The sequence below is a fragment of the Buteo buteo genome, chromosome 21 (assembly GCF_964188355.1).
Source record: "Buteo buteo chromosome 21, bButBut1.hap1.1, whole genome shotgun sequence".
NCBI classification, from domain to species: Eukaryota; Metazoa; Chordata; class Aves; order Accipitriformes; family Accipitridae; genus Buteo; species Buteo buteo.
The window spans coordinates 18,057,716-18,076,773 of NC_134191.1; the positions used below are offsets into that span (position 1 = coordinate 18,057,716).

The following is a 19,058-nucleotide window of genomic DNA, read 5'->3' on the forward strand; positions in this document are numbered from 1 at the left end:
TGCTGGGGTCTCCGCGTGCCTGTTCCCGCGGGGTCCTGCTGGGGTGGCAGCTCTGGGTTTGTATGGGAGCACCGCTGTTTGCGGGGTGCCAGCCTGGGAGCTCCTCCTCGTTTGTGCCTCTTCTCTCCGCCGGACCTCTGATCAGGGCAGGCTTTTTGCTGATGGGGCAGAGGCATCTCGGACGTATCGCTTGAGGGGGACAGGCAGGAGTTCCCTGGGGGGTTCCTCCGGACATCCCTGTCCGCCTCTCTGCCTGCATCATCATCGGTGTTTGTGCGTGGGGACAAATCCACGCCTGCCCCTTCTCCCGTGGGGCTGGGGGAGCTGTGGGCAGTGCCCCAGCCCGGGGTCTGCCTCCGGGGGACAGAGGGCACCGGTGTGTGACACAGTCAGTGTCCCCCCGTGCCCCTTGAGTGGGCGATGGGTAACGTCAAGGCTCCTCCCGTGGCGATGCTGGGGGGCTGTGTCAAAGTGTGGTACCCGCTGCTGGTGGGACTGAAGTGGAATGGATACGGCCCTTGCCAGGGGTTGGCTTGTCTAGTCACAGCACCTCTCTGGCTGAGGTAGGGATGGCTTTCTTTGCGAAGTGACTTGACTGCGGATGCTCTCAGGCTCTGGGAACCAAAGCAGGGCTCCTTCCTGCTGTGCGCTGCTCCGGCACGGTGATCGGTAGGGCAGGCAGTGCGGCAAAGCGCCGGGAGCGGGGGGCTGCTGACGGCGACTCCAGGGACGGATCATGGTGTGGACTAAGGATTGTCTGCTTGGGTCTCCAATCTTTGCAATGCCCGTTTCTTTAGTATTTCTACCAAGCGCAGAGCTGCCTGTGGCTTTGAACTCACGGGACGCCCTTGGCTGTGCGGCTGCATCCAGGAAGGTGCTCGGGCATGTAATAGAAGGGACTTTCAGGGGAGCCAGGCTGGGAGATGCTGGGCACTCCCTGGGCTGGGAGATGCTCATCGTCAGGGGGCTCAGCCCCTCCAAGCCGCATGTTTTGGGCGTTGCCTTCGCATGTAGTATGTCCTGGGTGGGATGGGGAGCTCTGCGCCAGTGATGCTTTTGGGGTGGGTAGATCAAGCCTCCAGCGCTGGCTGTGGGCTGCCCCTTCAACATCCACTGCCCGCTGTTGCCTCCTGGTAGGATGCCAAAGACCAGTTGCTGGTGCCTGGTCCTTGGAGAGGGGGGATGAGGAGGAAGGTGTCTGCCCAGAACACTTCCCAAAAGCCTTCTGCAACCAAAGCCCTGCTGGCTGTGGGGCAAAACCCCGGGGTCATTGCTTTTCCCTTCTCCAGGGGCTCAGCTTCAAACCAGTGCCTCCAGTTTGGAGTTGCACTGGTCCCCAGCTGCCTCAGGAGCAGCATCCCCACCACGTGTCATGAGCCTGGGACGTCACAGCCTGTTGGGACATCTTCCAGCCGCCCCCCATATGCAAACCCTGCCACTCTGTAAAGCGAATAAACTTGTCACTTGAGCTCTCCCCGCCTGCACTGGCCAAGCCATCGTCTAAATTTGGGTGATTATGTTCACTCAGGCCAAGTATCAAGTTCTCTGGATCACATGTGCTCCCAGCTGCTATTTAACTCTGACGCCTCAGGGAGACGCAGCACTTTGCTCCCAGCTGTTTGGGTTTTGTATTATTATTTTTATTATCATTTTTTTTTGCACCAGATTTTTTTTTTTTTTTCAATTTTTAAATTTCTATCCTGCCAAGTTGCTCCCCTCCCTGGCCAGTCACCGAGCAGCCTAGCACCTGCTTTGACTGCTAAATCTGATCACGATGTTTCTGGTTCTTTCAGCCACCACGGAATTAAGGGACTTCTTTGCCAAAGCCCGAAATGGTTCAGTTCGGCTCATCAAGGTCATCATTGAGGACGGTAAGTCTTGTTTTTAAGTGCTTTGATTTACACCACGTCGGTTCTCTGTTTTGCCTCTCCTCCTTTCCTCTTTGCCACTGCGGTGCCAGCTTATGTTTTTGGAAACCCCAGGGAAAATGCTGCTGTGTCTCCCTGGCACGCAGCAGCCCAGACCTGAAATACAAGCCCAAAATTTGGGTGTGCTGGTGAGCAGCTATTGGAGCCCCATGGCAGCTCCGGAGGGGCGCAGCGACTTTGCCAGTGGGCCAACACTGGTGTTCAGGATCGGTGCTGAGCTCTGGGAGGCTTTTGCGGCTGCCGTGTCAAATTATATTATGGGAGCCCTGCGAGAAGCTGCTGCAGGTGCTGTGGGACCTTGATTGGGGTGACACGCAGCATCTTCCTCCTTGGACATGGCATCCCATGCCAGGCAAGGAGATGCTCAGGGCAGGGGTGGGCAGGGGGGTGATCCTTGGCACGGGGCTCAGCACGGGGCCCTGATTGCATCCTGTGAGAGATGCTGCGCTCTGAAACCCAGCCCAGCCCAGCCCCAGCTCCTGTGCACGGGCCTGGCCTTAGCCCAATTTTTAGGCTGGCACCAAACTGCCCACATTTGTCCCATGGAAAGGTGCCTTTGGATGGCCTCTACATTTATCAAACAAGCGAGCGGAGCAAAGCACTGATTGAATGTCCCAGCGGGGAGCCTCTGTGGTGTAGGTTTTCCATCTCCTCAGCCTCATCCAATTGCATGTGAATGACTTGTTTCTCATGGCAGCGGGGACGTTAGATGCCCTGCCAAGCTGCTGTCACCACCTCTCTCAGGTGGGCCACCAGGACCACGCTGCAAACGCTGAGGTAGATGTAGTCGTAAGGAGCCCATGGTTGTAAGGAGCCCGTGCCGGCCTTCGGAGGGGCTGTGAAGTCCCATTTGGAAGAGCGGCGTGACTTGAAACATGCGGGGCTCGTCAGCAGGGCCACTGCAAGGTTCTTTGGTGTTGGCTTTGTTCTTAGCAAGGTCCCTGTGTGTTGGGATGTGACATCTGCATTGCTTCTTCGGAGCATCTTTGATGCCAATGTTGCCCTCTTGGCTCCTTTTTCTTTTAAAAGTGGGAGTCAGGTTTGCGTTAGGATAAGTCATGGATGCCCCTAAGCCTGGACTTAGGGTGCTAGGACTTGTGCCGCTGGCTTTGGGTTGTGGGTGGTGACTCCAGCAAGGGAGACTTTTTACCGTCAGTGGAAACCACATCCCACCATCTCCACTCGGGCTGAATGGGATGTATTTATCTGTCTGATGTGTTGGCGGCAGCAGCTGTTTCATGGACCAAGCTCGCTCAGCGCTGTTTTGTGCTTCCCCGTCTGGCTCTCCCACCCTGCCGGCTCCTTTCCCCTGGCCTGGACCAGCCATGGGCAGCTCTGGAGGAGCTTGGGTGTCTGCAGAAGCCTCTGAGATGTGGCAGAGCCTGAGACTCCCGGGAGGAGGCAGGCGAAAGGAGGAGAGCCAGGAGCATCTCTGTGCCAAAGGACTTGGTGTGCTGGGGACAAGGTGGTGGTGGTCCCACCAGCCTGACTCAGGGACCTCCTGTCTGCCCTCCCGCGTGAGAGGGGACAAGTTGCTCGGTCCTTCTGGGCCACTACTCTTTTCTGTAACACAGGGGGCATCAGCCTTCTGCTACCCACCAGAGAAGGGCCCTCAGGCAGTAATGAGCAGCCTGGCAGATGTCACAGCTGGACAGATGGACTTGAGCACGCTGACCCTGGAAGGGATGTGTCCCAAGCTGCCTGGAGAGGACATGCCAGCTGCCCTGCCTGCACAGGGGATGTGGAAGAGCCTCCAGGCCTGCTCGATGGCTTGCAGAGGACCTTCTGCCCTACGGGGCATTAGTCTTGGGGCATGTCAGAGCAGGCAACAGCAAGTGGAAGGAGAGGAAGACGGTGCAAGGAGGAAGATGGTGCAAGGAGCCTTACGGCAGATGCTCTGTGTCCAGGCATCCCCAGGACAGCAGCAATGGCTGAGCAACCCTTTGGGAGCTCTTTGAGCTGATGTTGCCTTTGGGGGCTGGCCAGGAGAAGCCAGGGTCAGATGGAGAAGGTGGGGCGGGGGGGAGCAGGTTGCGCACTGAGGCTCAGCAGTGCTTTCCTGGCACGAGAACGACTTGTGGTCCAACGCGGTTTCAGGTGATGCTCTACTCCTCGCTGTCAGCAGGTTTCTGGACAAGATTGGCTTTGTGGTCTTCCCTACTGGGTGCATTTCTTTGCATGTAGGTGATGTTGTGCACTGAGCTTTGCAAGCTGCTGGCTCCTGCGCTGTGCCCCCACGGTGCCTGCCAGAGCTGCGGGCAGGGCTGCCTTGTACGGGCATTTCGGAGCAAAGCAGCCTGCATGCGGCTGAGTGCTGGGGGCACCTCAGGGGCCAGAAACGCTCCTATCCACCCTTTTTTTGCAGCAGCAGCGCCCTGCAGAAATGGAGACTGAAATAGCTAGCGCTGACGATGATGTTTTGCCAAAGGGCGGCTGCTCCGGGTTTCCCTTTCCCCAGGGAGGAAAATTTGGCCCTGAACAGGTTGAGCTGAACTGTGAAGAGCCTGATGGGAGGTGGGGGAATAAGCGGCTCCTCCAGCCCAGGGGAAAGCTGAAGGCTGCCTGCTCGCGGAGGCACGGCCAGGGTCCAGCTTGGGCACAGCCCGGGAATAGCCTGGAGTGAGTTGGCACTGATTGCCTCATGCATGAGGTGTCAGGATGTTTGGCAGACGGAGACACCCGAGAGCTGCCAGTGGGTTTGGCCGGGCGAAATTCCTTGCAGTCTCTTCGGGATCCCAGGTCTTTGCAATGCACAAATACATTTGCAGGGCTTTATGTTTATTTTAGGGGTACACTAAGGGTTTCTTTGCTTCTTTTTTTCAAAACAGGTGGTTTTGCTGAAGGCAAAGTATTTTCAGCACCTTTTTTTCTGCTGTGCTTGTTACTTTACCGGTAGCACATGCCCCTTGTGAGGAAATAATTACGGGTTCAGCGTGCAATGGCAGATGCTGTGGTGGGGCAGCGCTGGGCAGGGAAGGGCTACGCTGTTGTTGGTGAGGGAATGCCCTGCTTGGATGGAAAGGGGGGTTGAGAGTAGTTCATTCCAAACCCTTTATTCCTTAACTATTTTCCTTAAAAGCTTTCCTGCTGTGGCAGGTTGACCCTGGCTGAACGCCAGGTGCCCACCAAAGCCGTTCTATCACTCCCTCCTCCTCAGCTGGACAAGGGAGAGAAAATATAACAAAGGGCTTGTGGGTCAAGATAAGGACAGGAGAGATGACTCACCAATTACCCTCACGGGCAAAACAGACTCACCTTGGGAAAAATTAACTCAATTTATTACCAATCAACCAGAGTAGGGTAATGAGAAATAAAACCAAATCTTAAAACACCTTCCCCCACCCCTCCCTTCTTCCCGGTCACAACTTCACTCCCGATTTTTCTCTACCTCCTCCCCTCAGCGGCATGGGGAATGGGGTTTATGGTCAGTTCATCATGCGTTGTCTCAGCCGCTCCTTCCTCCACAGAGGGAGGACTCCTCACACTCTTCCCCCGCTCCAGCATAGGATCCCTCCCACAGGAGACATTCCTCCATGAACTTCTCCAACGCGGGTCCTTCCCACGGGCTGCAGTTCTTCACGAACTGCTCCAGCGTGGGTCCCATCCATGGGGTGCAGTCCTTCAGGAGCACACTGCTCCAGCGTGGGTCTCTTGTGGGGTCACAAGTCCTGCCAGAAAACCTGCTCCAGCGTGGGCTCCTCTCTCCACAGATCCGCAGGTCCTGCCAGGAGCCTGCTCCAGCACTGGCTTCCCATGGGGTCACAGCCTCCTTTGGGCACCCACCTGCTCTGGCGTGGGGTCGTCCCTGGGCTGCAGAGGGACAGCCTGCCTCACCGTGGTCTTCCCCACGGGCTGCAGGGGAATCTCTGCTCCGGTGCCTGGAGCATCTCCTCCCCCTCCTTCTGCACTGACCTGGGGGTCTGCAGGGCTGTTTCTCTCACATGTTCTCACTCCTCTCTCCAGCTGCCATTTCTGTGCCCCCTGCAACTTTTTTTCCCTTCTTAAAAATGTTCTCCCAGAGACGCTGCCACTGTCGCTGATGGGCTCAGCCTTGGCTGGTAGCAGGTCCGTCTTAAAGCTGGCTGGTATTGGCTCTGTCAGACACAGGGGAAGCTTCCAGCAGCTTCTCGTAGAAGCCACCCCTGTAACCCCCCCTGCTACCAAAACCTTGCCATACAAACCCAATACACCTGCCATGAGATTCGGAGCTGCTGAGCTGGATCAGAGGGAGAGGGTTGGAAAAGCCAAGGGGCTTCCTGGCTCCCGGTGGGCAGAGGTCCAGGCAGGGCACGTGCCAGGCTGAGCATCCCCTCGAGTGCCAACTGTCCAAGGCCCCAATTCATTTTGCTTTGGCACCTCTGGATTTTCGTACATGTTGTTCTGACTCCTGACATCTTCCCACAGACCTTTCTGCATCTAAAATGGAATAAAAATCGAGGTTATTTTCCAGCAACCTATACTGATCATCTCCAGCACCATTGCTTTTCCATTCAGCCATCCCAAAGCTTGGTTTGACCCTCACATGAGGGGTTTTATGTTCATATGATGCCTGCACCAGTGTTTAAATCCCAGCTAAGTGCTGCTTGGCTCACAGGGCTCCCAGCCCCACTGCCGCTTGTGTAGCAGCTGAAAAAAAGACCCCCTCAGACACCTGAGATGCAACCACATGCATGAAATATGTAGATGGCTTCGAGAGGCTGGGGCTCTCCTGGCAGCATGATCCCCCTCCATGCTGGGGTCTCGGGGACATCCCTGGTCCCCGCGGACATGGGCTTTGGGTGTCAGCTCTGAATTTGACCCCTCTGAGGTTATGGGGAATCTGATGAGAGCAGCTTGGGTTCATCATCCCAGCTTTTGTTATGGGACCTTTACTTTTCTCAGTGTCCCAAATATAGATGATTCCTTTTGACTCTGGTGAGGTCTTCTAGTGCCCCTAGAGCTTGTCCAGGTGGGACGGAGGAGGTCTCGTGTTCCCCTGTGAGCAAGAAGGGATGGTTGGGGACTACACTGCTGGAGGGAGCAGAGCAGAAGAAGGCTACGGGTAGTCACCAGAGAGGAGACCACGGGAGGGGAGGGGATGGTTGGACAGGAGGCAGTGGGATGCCGGCAGAAAACCAGCCCCTCCACGGTGGCCGCAGCCCTGATGGCATCCCCCGGTGGGGTCACCAGTGGGGGGGTACGCTCCCGCGTGTGGTTCAAGACCTTAATTTGTTTTTCTGCAGGACGGCATCGTTGTCAGCAAGCCCTTAGACGAGCCGCCTCGTGGTGCCGCAAGGTGTGCTGAGCCTTGCCTTCGGCTAACGCCCCCTTTTCTGTCTTCTCCTTCCAGAACAGCTCGTGCTGGGAGCCCACAAAGAGCTGTCCCGGCGCTGGGATGCCGACTACGACGCCTTCGTGCTGCCCTTGCTGGACGAGCAGCAGCCGTGCTACGTGCTGTACCGCCTGGACAGCCAGAACGCCCAGGGCTACGAGTGGCTCTTCATCTCCTGGTCCCCCGACAGCTCCCCGGTGAGCGTTCGCACCCTCCGTCGCTGTGCCGGGGTTAAGAAGCGGAGGCTGCTTTGGGGATGGGGGCGTTTTTTAAGAGGCAGTAGGATACGCCGGGACTGCATCTCTGTCCCCTTCGCGGCGCTGCGTGAGGAGGAGGAGGGAGGGGAGCGATACGGACCGCGGGGGCCGGGGTGGAAACGTCCCACCGCGGCGCTGGCCAAGAGTATCTCTAGGAAGAACCGGTGCTGGCACCGACTCGCCTGGCCCTCGAAGGCTGACGCAGAGCAGCTCCAAAATCAGCCTTAAAAAGGGCCGGGCAGGCTGGTCCCTGCGGGGCTGCACGTGGCCGGGCCGGCATTGACACCAGATGGGCTGGCTTGGGTGGGGGGCGGCCTCGGAAAGTGGGCGCAGCAGGGCCCGTTGGGTGGGAGGCTGGTTCGGAGGATTTCGGTGGTACCGCTTGGAAAGTGCCATCTTGCTGGGCACGTCTCTGTAACGGGCTTTCAGCGGGACCGAGATTTACTGCTGTGTTAACACCTGCGCTTGTCATATGTGTGTGTGTGTATACACACACACATATATTTGTTATATAATCTATACACTATATGGATTTACTGCCATGTTAATACATGCTTTTGTCATATATAAGAAATACATATTTTTATATATATAACAAATATATGTTGTTGTTATATATATTATAACACACATATAAAAAAGACCCTCTGCAGTTTGTTGAGATATATCTAACAAATAATGTATTATTATATGTGCACGCATATGTATACAGACATATACACACATGCATACATATACACCTATACTAACATAATATATATAATTTTATAGGTGTATACATACATATGTACATGTACACGTGAATATATACATGCATGTACACAATTATAATAATACATAATTTTATACGTGTGTATACACATACATGTGTATGTGTGTATATATATGTGTATATATATAATAATATATAACAATAGAAGATACCTTTTATATCTCTCTCTCTCTCTCAAAAAACTGTGGAGAGTCTTATTGCAAGGGCGGTGCACCAAGGAGCGCTTGCAAAAGCTCTCGGCTGGGTTTTGCAGAAGAACGGTGCAAAAGAGATGCCAAAAGGCACAAGTCCCTTTTAGGTGACTCAGGTGGTATTTGCGCCTCCTGTTACCCAGGTGGGGGTGAGAAATGACGCACACACTGGAGCTCACGGATGGGAAAGCAAAGCACGGAATAAGCTGGCAGATCTCGGGCAGTGCTTAGTGAGGTGGTGTGGTGCGCGGGCAGTCCTGGAAATAACGCCGATGGGTTTTCCTGGCTGCTCCCTACCTGGAGATGCTGTGGTTAGAAATCAGCCTGAGCTAGAAACTAGGTGGTTGCTCCCAGGGAGGGCTGAGGTTTGTGGAGCTGGTGGTGGGAAGGTGACTGAGCACCTCTTGTGCAGAGGTGCTGCTCTCTGGTCCCGCCGTACAGGATGCTCCTCTCTGACCGTGCTTGCCGCCTCCCTCCTCGTGCAGGTCCGGCTGAAGATGCTGTACGCCGCCACCAGAGCGACGGTGAAGAAGGAGTTTGGCGGGGGACACATAAAGGACGAGATGTTTGGAACGGTGAAGGTATGGTGGTGGTTCCTGGGCAGCCTTTTGGGCTCTCAACCCTGAGCTTCAGGAGCCTACCCCGGGCTCAGCGCCAAAGCCGAGTGGGACGTGGGATGCGGGGGGACGGCGCGGAGGTTTGTCCCCTGCGCTGCTTTAGTCTCCGCTGCCACTTTCTCGTGCCTGCACAGCTGTGGTCGGTCTGTGATGGAGACCGTGGAAGAGGTGGGAGGAAGGCTCAGAAGACATCCAGAGCTTTACTCTGAGTGGGAAAAGAAGCACCAGGCGGTGGCAGTGTCACCCCAGCAGCGAGACCTGCTGCCGCCGGGGTCATCCGGCAGCACTTGGCCGGAGGTTTCTCCTTTTCCATGGGTGTTTCGCAGAGGGAGCTGCACAGCCAGGGCCTGCCGGGCATCAGCCCCCCTCTGGGGCTCCTGGTGCCGATGGGAGCCAGGGAGCATCCCCAGCGGCCGCCCTCCTGCTCCTGTGCCCCTCTCTGCTGCTCCCAGGCCGTGGTCTCTGCCTTTCCCTCTCGCTTTCCTGCTCACGAACTCTGTTAATCAGGCGGAGGAGCCGCACTGCCACAGCCGTGGGTGTCCGGGTGGCCTGAACGGGCACAGGCGGTTGCAGGCGCTGTTTAAAATTGAGCGTGGAATTTCAAATTGAGCACGGAGGCATTTGAGAGCGCTGCTTGGGTTGACCTACCTAGTAAGGAGAGAGCCCGCGAACCACTGGGTTGCTCAGACGCAGCCTCGAGTCTGGGGGTGCATCCAGCCCTGGAGCCATAACCACCCCCTGACGCTTCCCCCGCCGTCCCTGTCCCTCTGTCTGCAGGAGGACGTGTCCCTGAGCGGTTACCAAAAGCATGTGTCCTCCTGCTCCGCCCCGGCCCCGCTGACCGCAGCCGAGCAGGAGCTCCAGCAGATCCGCATCAACGAGGTGGGTGTCCGCCGGCCCGGGGAGAAGGAGCCCGAGACCCTCGGGGAACAGAGGGATGCGGGATGTGTTTGCTGCCGGAGCGAGCATCCAAGCATCCAGCTAAAAGGGATGGCTCACTTTTACTGCGGTCTCTTGTACCTCTGCAGTTTAACCCGTTCCTGCCCTTGCCAAGGTGGACCGAGCATCCTCATGGTCAAATTGGTGGCGGAAAGAGGAATTTACAGTTTTGTTTGGGGTTTTTCTTTTTTCCTTCCTAGGACAGGAGCTCAGGGCTCTGTTTCGCTCGCTGTAATTGGCAGTCGGAAGGCAGTTTGAGGCTGAAAGCAGACAGCAGTCTCTAATCTCTACGTGTTGGGGCAAAAGCCAGAGCTGACTCTGAATTCTTGGGGGAGGCAGGAAGAATTCAGGCTTATCTTTGGGCTGCAGCAGCCTCCTTTCCCATACTCTTCCTCTGTGGCTATAAATATGAGGGATGCTGTCCCAAGAAATACAGATCTTAGCCTAAATTTGGGGGTTTATGTGTTGGAAAACAATGTGGAAGTGGCATGGGGTAGGGTTGGGGGCAGACAAGGCTGTAACCGTCTCCCCGCTGGCATCTCGTGGCACTCATGCCAACCTCTGTGGCGCTGCGAAACACTGAGGCAGGGGAGGGGATCGGCTCACTGGGTGGGAAGACCTCCTGGAAGCAGGATTTTGTTGGAGTGGGAGGATTCCACTTGGATGCCGTAGAAAACCTTCATGTCTAGGGGAGCATCCCTTTCTATTCCGCCTGTGCTGGGGCTGTGGGGCTCACGGGTGCCTGGGAGACACAAAGCCAATCAGCCTGCTGGCGTTAATTAATGGCAAAGACAAAGCAGGAGGTTTCCACCTGCCAAATCAGGTCTGGGGGTGGCGGAGTTGAGGGGCATTTGGGAGATGCCACCAAGGGGTGGTCTCCACTGTATAGGTCTCGGCGTAGTTATCCCAGGTCCCAGCCTGGGGCAGGATTTGTGCTGGAGGATCCGAGGTGATGCCCACGCTTGGAGGAGAGAGAGAGATGCTGACGGTGGCTCTGCGGCTTGTTTGGCACCTTTGGGCATCTGTGCCATTGCCTTGGCTGGCCAGTGCTGCAGGATTAAGTAGTTTTGGGGGGTTTTTTTGGCCCTGTCTTGCAGGGTCACATGGCCGAGGTAAGTGGTGCTCATGGTGCTTGTTTTCCAGTTGATCTGCCGTGCTCTGCTTCCCACCCTCACCTTTGCGAGACACAGCTCCTGGGTGAAGGTGCTGCTGCCATTTGGTTTGCTTGGGGGTTATTTTAAAGGTACGCTGTCCCCTGTGTCAGTGCGGGCCACGGGGAGCAGTCAGCGGCATTTAGAAAGAGAGGAAAATGGATGTATTTTTGCCTGTGGATTTTAAAATAGGAAGCGGCCGAGCGCTGGGTGTGCTGAAGAGTCTCTGTGTTGGTGTGGGGGCTGCGCCCGCTTGGCCCCATGCACGAAGCAGGAGGCGGTGGGAGCTGTGGCTTGGGTGCTGGGTGCCACGCTCAGCTCCCCGGGGCAGGGAAACTCACAACTCTCAGTAAATGCAGCTTCCAGCAAGTTTCTGGAGCCACACAAAGCAGAGGGCTTTGATCGAGAGGGGGCTATATGGGAGCAGCTCTCAACCTGTAGCACCCTGCTCGGTACAGAGATGCCTCCAGCCTTGCACGTCGCCTACAGGGTCTTTGCACACGTGTGCACAGGCTGTGGGGTCCTTGCACGCGCGTGCACGTTGCAGTTTCATTTGGGGGAGCAGATCCATGGGAGCGAGCCGTTGGGGCTGGCAGCAGCTTGGGAAGCAGCCCCTGGGCCAGCCCTGACCTCAGTGCTTCTGCACATCTGCCCATGCCCCCGCTAGCGGTTCAGGACCCTGCGTGTCCCCCTGGATTCAACCAATCCGTTAGGATTTTGGAAGTGACATAAGGGACATTGTTTCTTTAAAAGCCACCAGCACGCAAGTGCTTTGCTGTGCCTCTCACCTGGAGCTGCTGCTGGTGGTCCTCTCCTCTCTCCTCCTGTTGTTGCACAACCCTCCAAGATGCCAACCAGGTTTGCAGTCTTCACCTTGACGATGGCTGCAATTCTGGGCTGGCAGAAGCTCCCTGGGATCCTCCTTGACCCTCGGATGAGTGCGGAGAAGGGGTAGGAGGGGAAGGGCAGCAGCAAAGCAGGAGGCGATGGCTGCGTGGCAGTGTCTCCAGGGCTGGCACAGCAGCCTTTTACACCGAGACAGGAAGGACTCAGGTTTGCACATCCCCTGGCAGGGTGCCCAGCCTTTGGTAAAGCAGGCTTTAGGCTGCGTGAACCAAGCTTCCCCTGTGGTTTGAGGATTGCGTGGACAGAGGCAATGTCGTGAGCTACCCTCCTTCTTGACAGCTGGGTGGGAGCTCACAAAAATTTGCCATTTGCTTTTAAAAAAAAAAAAAAGTATATTTTAAATAGCTGGAAAATGCGTCGCCAGCTTTACTGAGCTGGAAGTTGTCAGCAGACCGTGGGCTAAGAAATGGCTTTGAATTTGGCGTTGAGCTACCTTAACACCCACGAGTGGTGAGTCTTTCTAGAAGCATCACAGGCTCTGAAACATGGAGAGGAGCCAGGCGTATCACATCAACGGGGCCGCGGGGGAGAGGAAGGCAGCTTTGGAGCTGGGGGCTGAGGCAGAAGAATTAAGAGGAACTAAAGGTGGCTGTGCCGTTACGGCGTGTAAGGGGGTGTCATTCGTAGCTGCACCGCAGTGTTGGTGGGTGGGTGGGTAGAGCAGAGGCTTTGCCAGAACCCCTGCCATGAAGATTTCGTTGTAAGACAGAAAAATGCTCGTTAGCCAAGGTCAGCACCGTGCCAGCAATGAGGAAGCAGAGGGAGAAAACTAACCTAAAGAAAAGGAGGTAAAAATAACCCCCCAGCCAAACGTGCTGCTGGCAAGGCTGGGGTGGGGGGACGGGATGTGGCACACGCTCGGCCGTCCCATGCACGGCTCCTGGGCTGTGCCCTGGGGGGTGCTTCAGTGAGCCAGATTTTAATGTTTTTGAAAAGGGAAGGAGTAGAAAATACAGAGGTGTATGGGGGACTTGACATTACTAGGACGACATTCAACCTCTTGGGATTTTTGGACTTCAGCGTGCTTTGTGGCTCAGCTTGCGGTCTCTCCGCTCCTGCTATAAGCCTCCCAGCCTCCTTGCGTTCACGGGGGAGAAAGACGAGGATCTGGAGGTGTTGGCAGTGGTAATGTCCTTGTGCCGCAACTCTCCACAGGATAGGACCGGGCGAACTCATGTGCGTCCTCTGAATTCTGTGTGCTTGCCCTCGGGCCCTTGCTGGTGCCACGGCACCCTGGGGGATGGTAAGGCAGCAAAGCGTGGAGGTCAGCCGGATCTCTTGCCCACCCAGCACCGAATGACCCTCGAGCAATTATTTCCTGAGAGCTGCACATTCGCACCCTGTTCATCCTCCAGGCTGCTTGGCATGGATAGAGGCTTGGGCATTTTTTTCCCCCAAAACCTTTAGTATGTGCTGTTTGGCGGAAGATAGCCCAAAATCTATTGCTGCAATTGCTGGAACTCCTCCAGACCCTGGGTTGGGGCCACCCTGGCTGGGGAGCCGGCAGGAGATGGGGCAGGGACAGGCTCTGCATGGGGATGTTGGCAGAGACGCTGCGTGCGGGGCTGCCAGAGCTCGGGGCTGGGGCTCTCCCTCCCACTCCTCCCCAGCGCTGATGTCTCCCGTGTCATTTTTTTGCTGCTCTCCCTGCCCGCACTACCAGGACGTACCTTCCCTGGCCTCCAGCAGAGAGATGGTATGCCTCCATCCTCCCAGCGTGTCCGTGTGTCCCCCACCCCTTGTCATTTCACTGAGACCCCCCCACCTCCGTCCCCGTGCGGGGTGCCATTGACGGTGTGTCTCCTCTCCCCACGCTCGCAGGATTCCTGTTCCCAGGACTCGAGCACCGAGATGGTAGGCTGCTCTGCCCGCTTGATGCCTGGTTTTTCGTTCTTCTGGCGGTGTTTTTCTGCATGCTCTGCTCCAGGCACCCAGATCCATCATCTCCCCGGGGTGTGGGTACCACGCGGGGCTGCTGTAACGAAGGGCAGCCTTGTAACGAGATCCGCTTTGGCGCTGCCAAGCTGGTTTTGAGAGGTGACCTAAAACTTCTGCGTTTCTCTTGGCATGCCTTGATTTTTCTTCCTTTTCTCTATCGGGGGAGGGAAAAGAAGGAAAAAAAAAAAAAAAAGAAAAGAAAAAAAAAAGCTGGACTGTCTTTATCCAAAATCCCCCAAACCGATCCCAAAGGAAAGGGACCCACGCTCACTGCAGACCACCTGGGTTAGCGTTGCTGGACTGTTTACCGGGGGGGGGATCTTGAGGTGGGATGGGCTCCTCCGCCGTCGGGGTGACGCCGTCTCCCTGTATTCTGTGGCAGATGGTGGGGGGCTGTTGCTGCTGCCCATCGCTGGTAGAGTACCCCGGCCCCGAGGAGGTATGCCGTGCCTGCCGCGTCCTGCCCCCCCTTCCCCGCTGCCGGCTGGTGGCACCCTCCGGTCCCAGTGAGGGACCCCCCCGTTGTGGCTGGATGGAGGCACTCAGGGTCGTGTGATGTCTTTGCAATCTCTTTCTCTTCCTTCTTTGAACTGGGGTTTGGTCTCCTGGAGTAGGGGGTTTGCTTGGGGTACGGGTGGCAGCCTCCGACTCGCAGGGGTTGTGGGAAAAACAGCAGCCAGGATCTTTCTGAGCTGTGGATCTCCAATTCTCCAGCTCCAGCGCTGGAGGGAATGCCTGTCTGCTGTAGTTAAATCCACCGAGGAGCAGCTTGCCCTCTCCACCAGTGGGGACCCGTGCAGCTGAACGCTGTGATTTCAGGGCTCCCCCCATCACCTGCAGGTTGCACTCGGAGATGATCGGAGACGGACACGCGCCAGCGTCGGTCACAGCATCCCTGCCAGGGACTCGCTGGGAAACATCAGTTTTGAGCTGGTCGTCTTTGCTGGGAGTGAAGCAGGGGGGTGTGGGGGTGCATGGCTGGAGCCGGGTGATCTCCCGGTGTGGCAGTATGGTGACAAGCATCGTCGCCCCGAGCCTGGCTGACTTTTGGTGGTTTAATGCCACGGTCCCCGTGAGCTGGGTGTCAGGCGGCTCCTTGGATGAGAAGCCTTTTGCGGTGGCACCGGCCGGTTTTCCTTTCTTTTCCTTCCCCACCCTTTGCTGGTCTCTGCCCTGATGCTGGGGGCGGTTGGTCTCCATCCCCAGGTGAAGACGGAGATCAGCGTGGAGAGCAAGCACCAGACCCTGCAGGGCCTGGCCTTCCCCCTGCAGTCGGATGCTCAGCAAGCCATCCAGGCGCTCAAGCAGAAAAAAATCAACTACATCCAGCTGGTAGGTCCCTCGAACGGCTCCCCTGCACCCCGCTCCACCTGCCTCTTGCTGCTGCCTCTCACTCCCATCCGCTCCCCCATCCCCTCTGTCCATCAGAAGCTGGATCTGGAGCGGGAGACCATCGACCTGGTACACACGAGCCCCACAGAGATCGCCGACCTGCCCAAGAGGATCCCCCAGGACTCAGCTCGCTACCATTTCTTCCTGTACAAGCACTCGCACGAGGGAGACTACCTGGAGTCTGTCGGTGAGTGCCCTGGCACTGGGGGCCACTGGTTAGAGCCCCTGCCGTCCCTCGCTCTCCCCGGACCATTGCTCGCGCAGGGAGCAAATGGGGATGGTGTGGCGGGGGACCCCGAGTCAGTTCCCGCTTGCCGTCCTCCCACGGTGGGTGCCGGCGAGTCCTTTGGTGCTGAAAGAAGCCGCCACGCGCAGTGCAGGGCTCGGCGGGCGCTGCCCTGGAGGGCTGGTGCAGCCGTTGTGTTGCAGGCGTAGCAGAGCCAGGGGAGATTTGGGAAGGGGAGAGGGATGGGATGGCTCACCTGGTGCTGAGTACACTGGGACTCTTGGAGCTGGAAAAGCCGTGACCAGGGTGGGATGTGGCGGCCGTGAGCCCGGGCAGCACCACAAGCCCTGCTCTCTTCTCGCAGTCTTTATCTACTCCATGCCCGGGTACAAATGCAGCATCAAGGAGCGCATGCTCTACTCCAGCTGCAAGAGCCGGTTGCTGGACACCGTGGAGCAGGAGTTTTGCCTGGAGATAGCCAAGAAGGTAAGCGCGAACCCACCCGAAAGTGATGGAGCAGAGACCCATGCTGGGCGCCTGCAAGGGGCTGCGCCGCAGCCTTGGTCCAGCCACGCTGGTGGGCTCAGGGGGGGAGTTGGGTGCCCCAAAGGTGGGTGTCATAGACCCCAGGGAGCTGCTAATCCCCGCTTGCTGCTCCCGGATGCAGATAGAGATCGACGATGGAGCTGAGCTGACGGCGGAGTTCCTCTACGAGGAGGTGCACCCCAAGCAGCATGCCTTCAAGCAGGCCTTTGCCAAGCCCAAGGGGCCTGTGGGGAAACGGGGACAGAAGCGGCTGATCAAGGGGCCGGGCGAGAACGGCGAGGACAGTTAGATCCCGCAGGACCGGGCAGTGAACGGACAGCATCCCCGCGGCGCTTCCCGGCTTCCTCTCTGCTGATCTGGGGATCTTTCCCTCCATCTCAGCCTTTTTTGGGTTTGGTTTTTTTTTTTTTTCCTCCTTTTTTCCTATTTCATTCCTTTTTTTAAACGTCAGGATGGCTTGTTGCACCTGGGGGCAGAGCAATGGGAAGGGTTCAGGGGTGTCGGTGTTTCTTTTCCCCGTGTCCTTGTGCAAGCCCCGGGGCTGCCAGCGGAGGACGGGAGCAGCAGGGCCATGTCCCCCAGGTTCGCTCCTGTCCCCTCCGGGGGCACAGCCGCTGCTCTCCGTGTCCCCTGGGTGACTGAAGGACACGCTTGCCTGCAAGCTGCTCTATGCAAAGGGAAGGGGGTGGCGTTGGGGATTCCCGTTTGAAAAGAGAAAATGCTTCTTTCCCTGCTCCCCCAGCCCCCAGATTTTGCTCCCCTGTCCCGCTCTCGGTGTGCACGGCCCCTCTGCCCCAGGCCTGGAGCGATCCTGCACCCGCTCAAGGTGCAGGCAGGACCCCTCCCCGTGGGGTGGGCTTGGCTGGCAGGAGTTTGTCCCTGGGGGGAGCCAGCCAGCTGGAGGTGGAAGGTCCCCCCTGAGTCCTGAGCTCAGCCTGGCCCTGGGTGGTGTTTGCATCCCCTTTTTGAATCCCCCCCCCAAATAAAGCTTTTCCCCTCGGAGGGAGCTGTTACAGCCCTGACTCAGCCCCATCCCTGTTTAGGATGGGAGCCGGGGGGGACGCTGAGCCCTGGTGTGTCCCCCTCCACACACCCCAGCCCTCACCGTCACCCCCCGGGTTTGCTGCTGGCTCTCTGGTCTGGGGCAGGCCCATGTCTTAAAAATCACACGGGCTACCCCAAATCCTTGTGCGGAGAAGCGTGACAGCCCCTGCGTGCCCCCCCCCTCCCCAGGATGCCCCCAGCCACCAAGGGCCATCATCGGCTCCAAGGACCGAGCCTGGCGCTGTGAGTTAGGCTTCACTGGGGTTTTGGGGGGAGAGTGCCTTGCTGCTGGGTACCAGTGAGGGCTCGAGAGCTGCCCGCTTCCCTGGGAAGATGGAAACGGGGGTCGGTGAAACCTGCCCTCTGCTTTCCTGCTGCGGCGGGGAATGTGCCGACGTTGCCTTGACCTCGGCGGAGCAGGCGGTGGGGGGGTTGAAGCTGGGGGGAGCAGAGCACACTGTACTGAACGCTGTATTTTCTAAAGAATAAAGTATTTTTAAAACAGTCTGATGCTCTTTGGAGGTCCCCCGGGTTCCCCAGGTTTGGGCATTTACTAGCCACAGGCGTCGGAGTTGCAAAGCAAATTACTCGGACATCGCTAGCTGGGAGCCAGCAACCATCACAGCCTGCCCTCCCCACCCTCAAGGACATGTCCGCTTTAATCCAAGGGTCTGGGACAACCCTTTAATGCCTGGCAGAGGTTTTAACGCTGGACCCCTCCAGCGATGCCCGGAGCTAGAGCTGGCTGCGGGAGGCGGAATCCCTGCTCAGCCCAGCTTTCTGGTTTTTTTTTAAGGGCTGGTGATGATTTTGCAAGGCTGCAATGCCGCTGCTGCCTGGGGGGGTTGTTCTCTTGGCTGGGGTGAATTGCTGCGTGGGGATGGAACGGGGGAGGATGCTGAGCCAAGAGGAGAGTTGGGAAGGCAATGGGGTCTGCCCGCATCCCTCCCACTCCTCGCCCAGGGCAAGGCAGATTCCCAGGCTCCTGGGAGGAGAGCCGCACCCCACGTTTCCCTCAGCAGCGAGCAGCTGCCCTGCCAGAGCTCTTCAGCATCCAAAGAAAGACCAACAGCCAAAATCTCTTAACTCCAGCTGGGCTGTGGGGTCTGAATTTCCCAACAGCAGGTCCTGATGGAGAGGCAGGGAAGCATGTCCCAGCTTGTGATCCAGCCACTGAAACCTCCCCCCTCCTTGCCCAGAGCAGCTCAGCTGCAATTTGGATATAACTTTTTTTTTTTTTTTAATTTATTGCAGTGTCTTGAGCAGGTTTCCCAGCAGAAAGGCTCCCTGCGTGCTGCGCCAGCACAGCCCGGGCCCCAGACGAGCTCTTGCAATGAGCCCAGTGGGGTTTGCACCAGGTCAGGGCTGCGCCCGTGTCTGAGCTTTACTTGCCGTGCCCAGAATGAGATGGATGATTTGGGAAGCTGGCTGCAAAATATAAAAAAAGAAAGAAAAAGGTTTAATGCAAAGAAAGAACCAACCCCAAATGAGTTTCCCTTTGGCACGGAGGAGGAGGAGGGAAGATGCTGCTATGCGTGGACCAGCCTCCGTGCAGGAGAGTTCCCTCTGCATATGAGTGCTAATAATCCTGGGCTGACACCACCAGAGTCACTTGACAAGCTCGTTCACCCTTCTCCTTCAGATCCTGCTCCCCTTCTGTGCTTGGTAATTTTTAAACTTTCCCAAATAATGAGGAGGAGTGAGGAGTGTCCTGTTTCCCACCTCCCCCCCTCGCTTCCCCCATCCCCCTGCCAGCACAGCCATCCCCTGCTGAAAGCCCCCCTGTGCCAGAGGATGACCGCGTGTGGCTGGGGGGGATAGCCAGGAGCAGCCCAAGGGC

General features: G+C 57.2%; 1 protein-coding gene across 3 annotated transcripts in view; it reads left to right on the top strand.

Annotated features, from left to right (window-relative positions):
• Nucleotides 1-17,722, top strand: part of TWF2 (twinfilin actin binding protein 2) — a 26,731-nt gene extending 9,009 nt beyond the window's left edge. For 2 of the 3 annotated variants that reach the window (XM_075052812.1, XM_075052811.1), the window contains 8 exons: nt 1,794-1,871; nt 7,258-7,436; nt 8,945-9,040; nt 9,854-9,958; nt 15,217-15,342; nt 15,439-15,589; nt 15,993-16,114; nt 16,296-17,722. In XM_075052812.1, the coding sequence (XP_074908913.1) occupies nt 1,794-1,871; nt 7,258-7,436; nt 8,945-9,040; nt 9,854-9,958; nt 15,217-15,342; nt 15,439-15,589; nt 15,993-16,114; nt 16,296-16,463 (1,025 nt within the window). In that variant the 3' untranslated portion in view covers nt 16,464-17,722. Of the gene's footprint in view, nt 1-1,793; nt 1,872-7,257; nt 7,437-8,944; nt 9,041-9,853; nt 9,959-11,112; nt 11,128-13,735; nt 13,796-13,827; nt 13,927-15,216; nt 15,343-15,438; nt 15,590-15,992; nt 16,115-16,295 lie in introns of all 3 variants that reach the window. The other variant, XM_075052813.1, reaches the window with a different exon arrangement.
• Nucleotides 17,723-19,058: the final 1,336 nt, after the last annotated feature.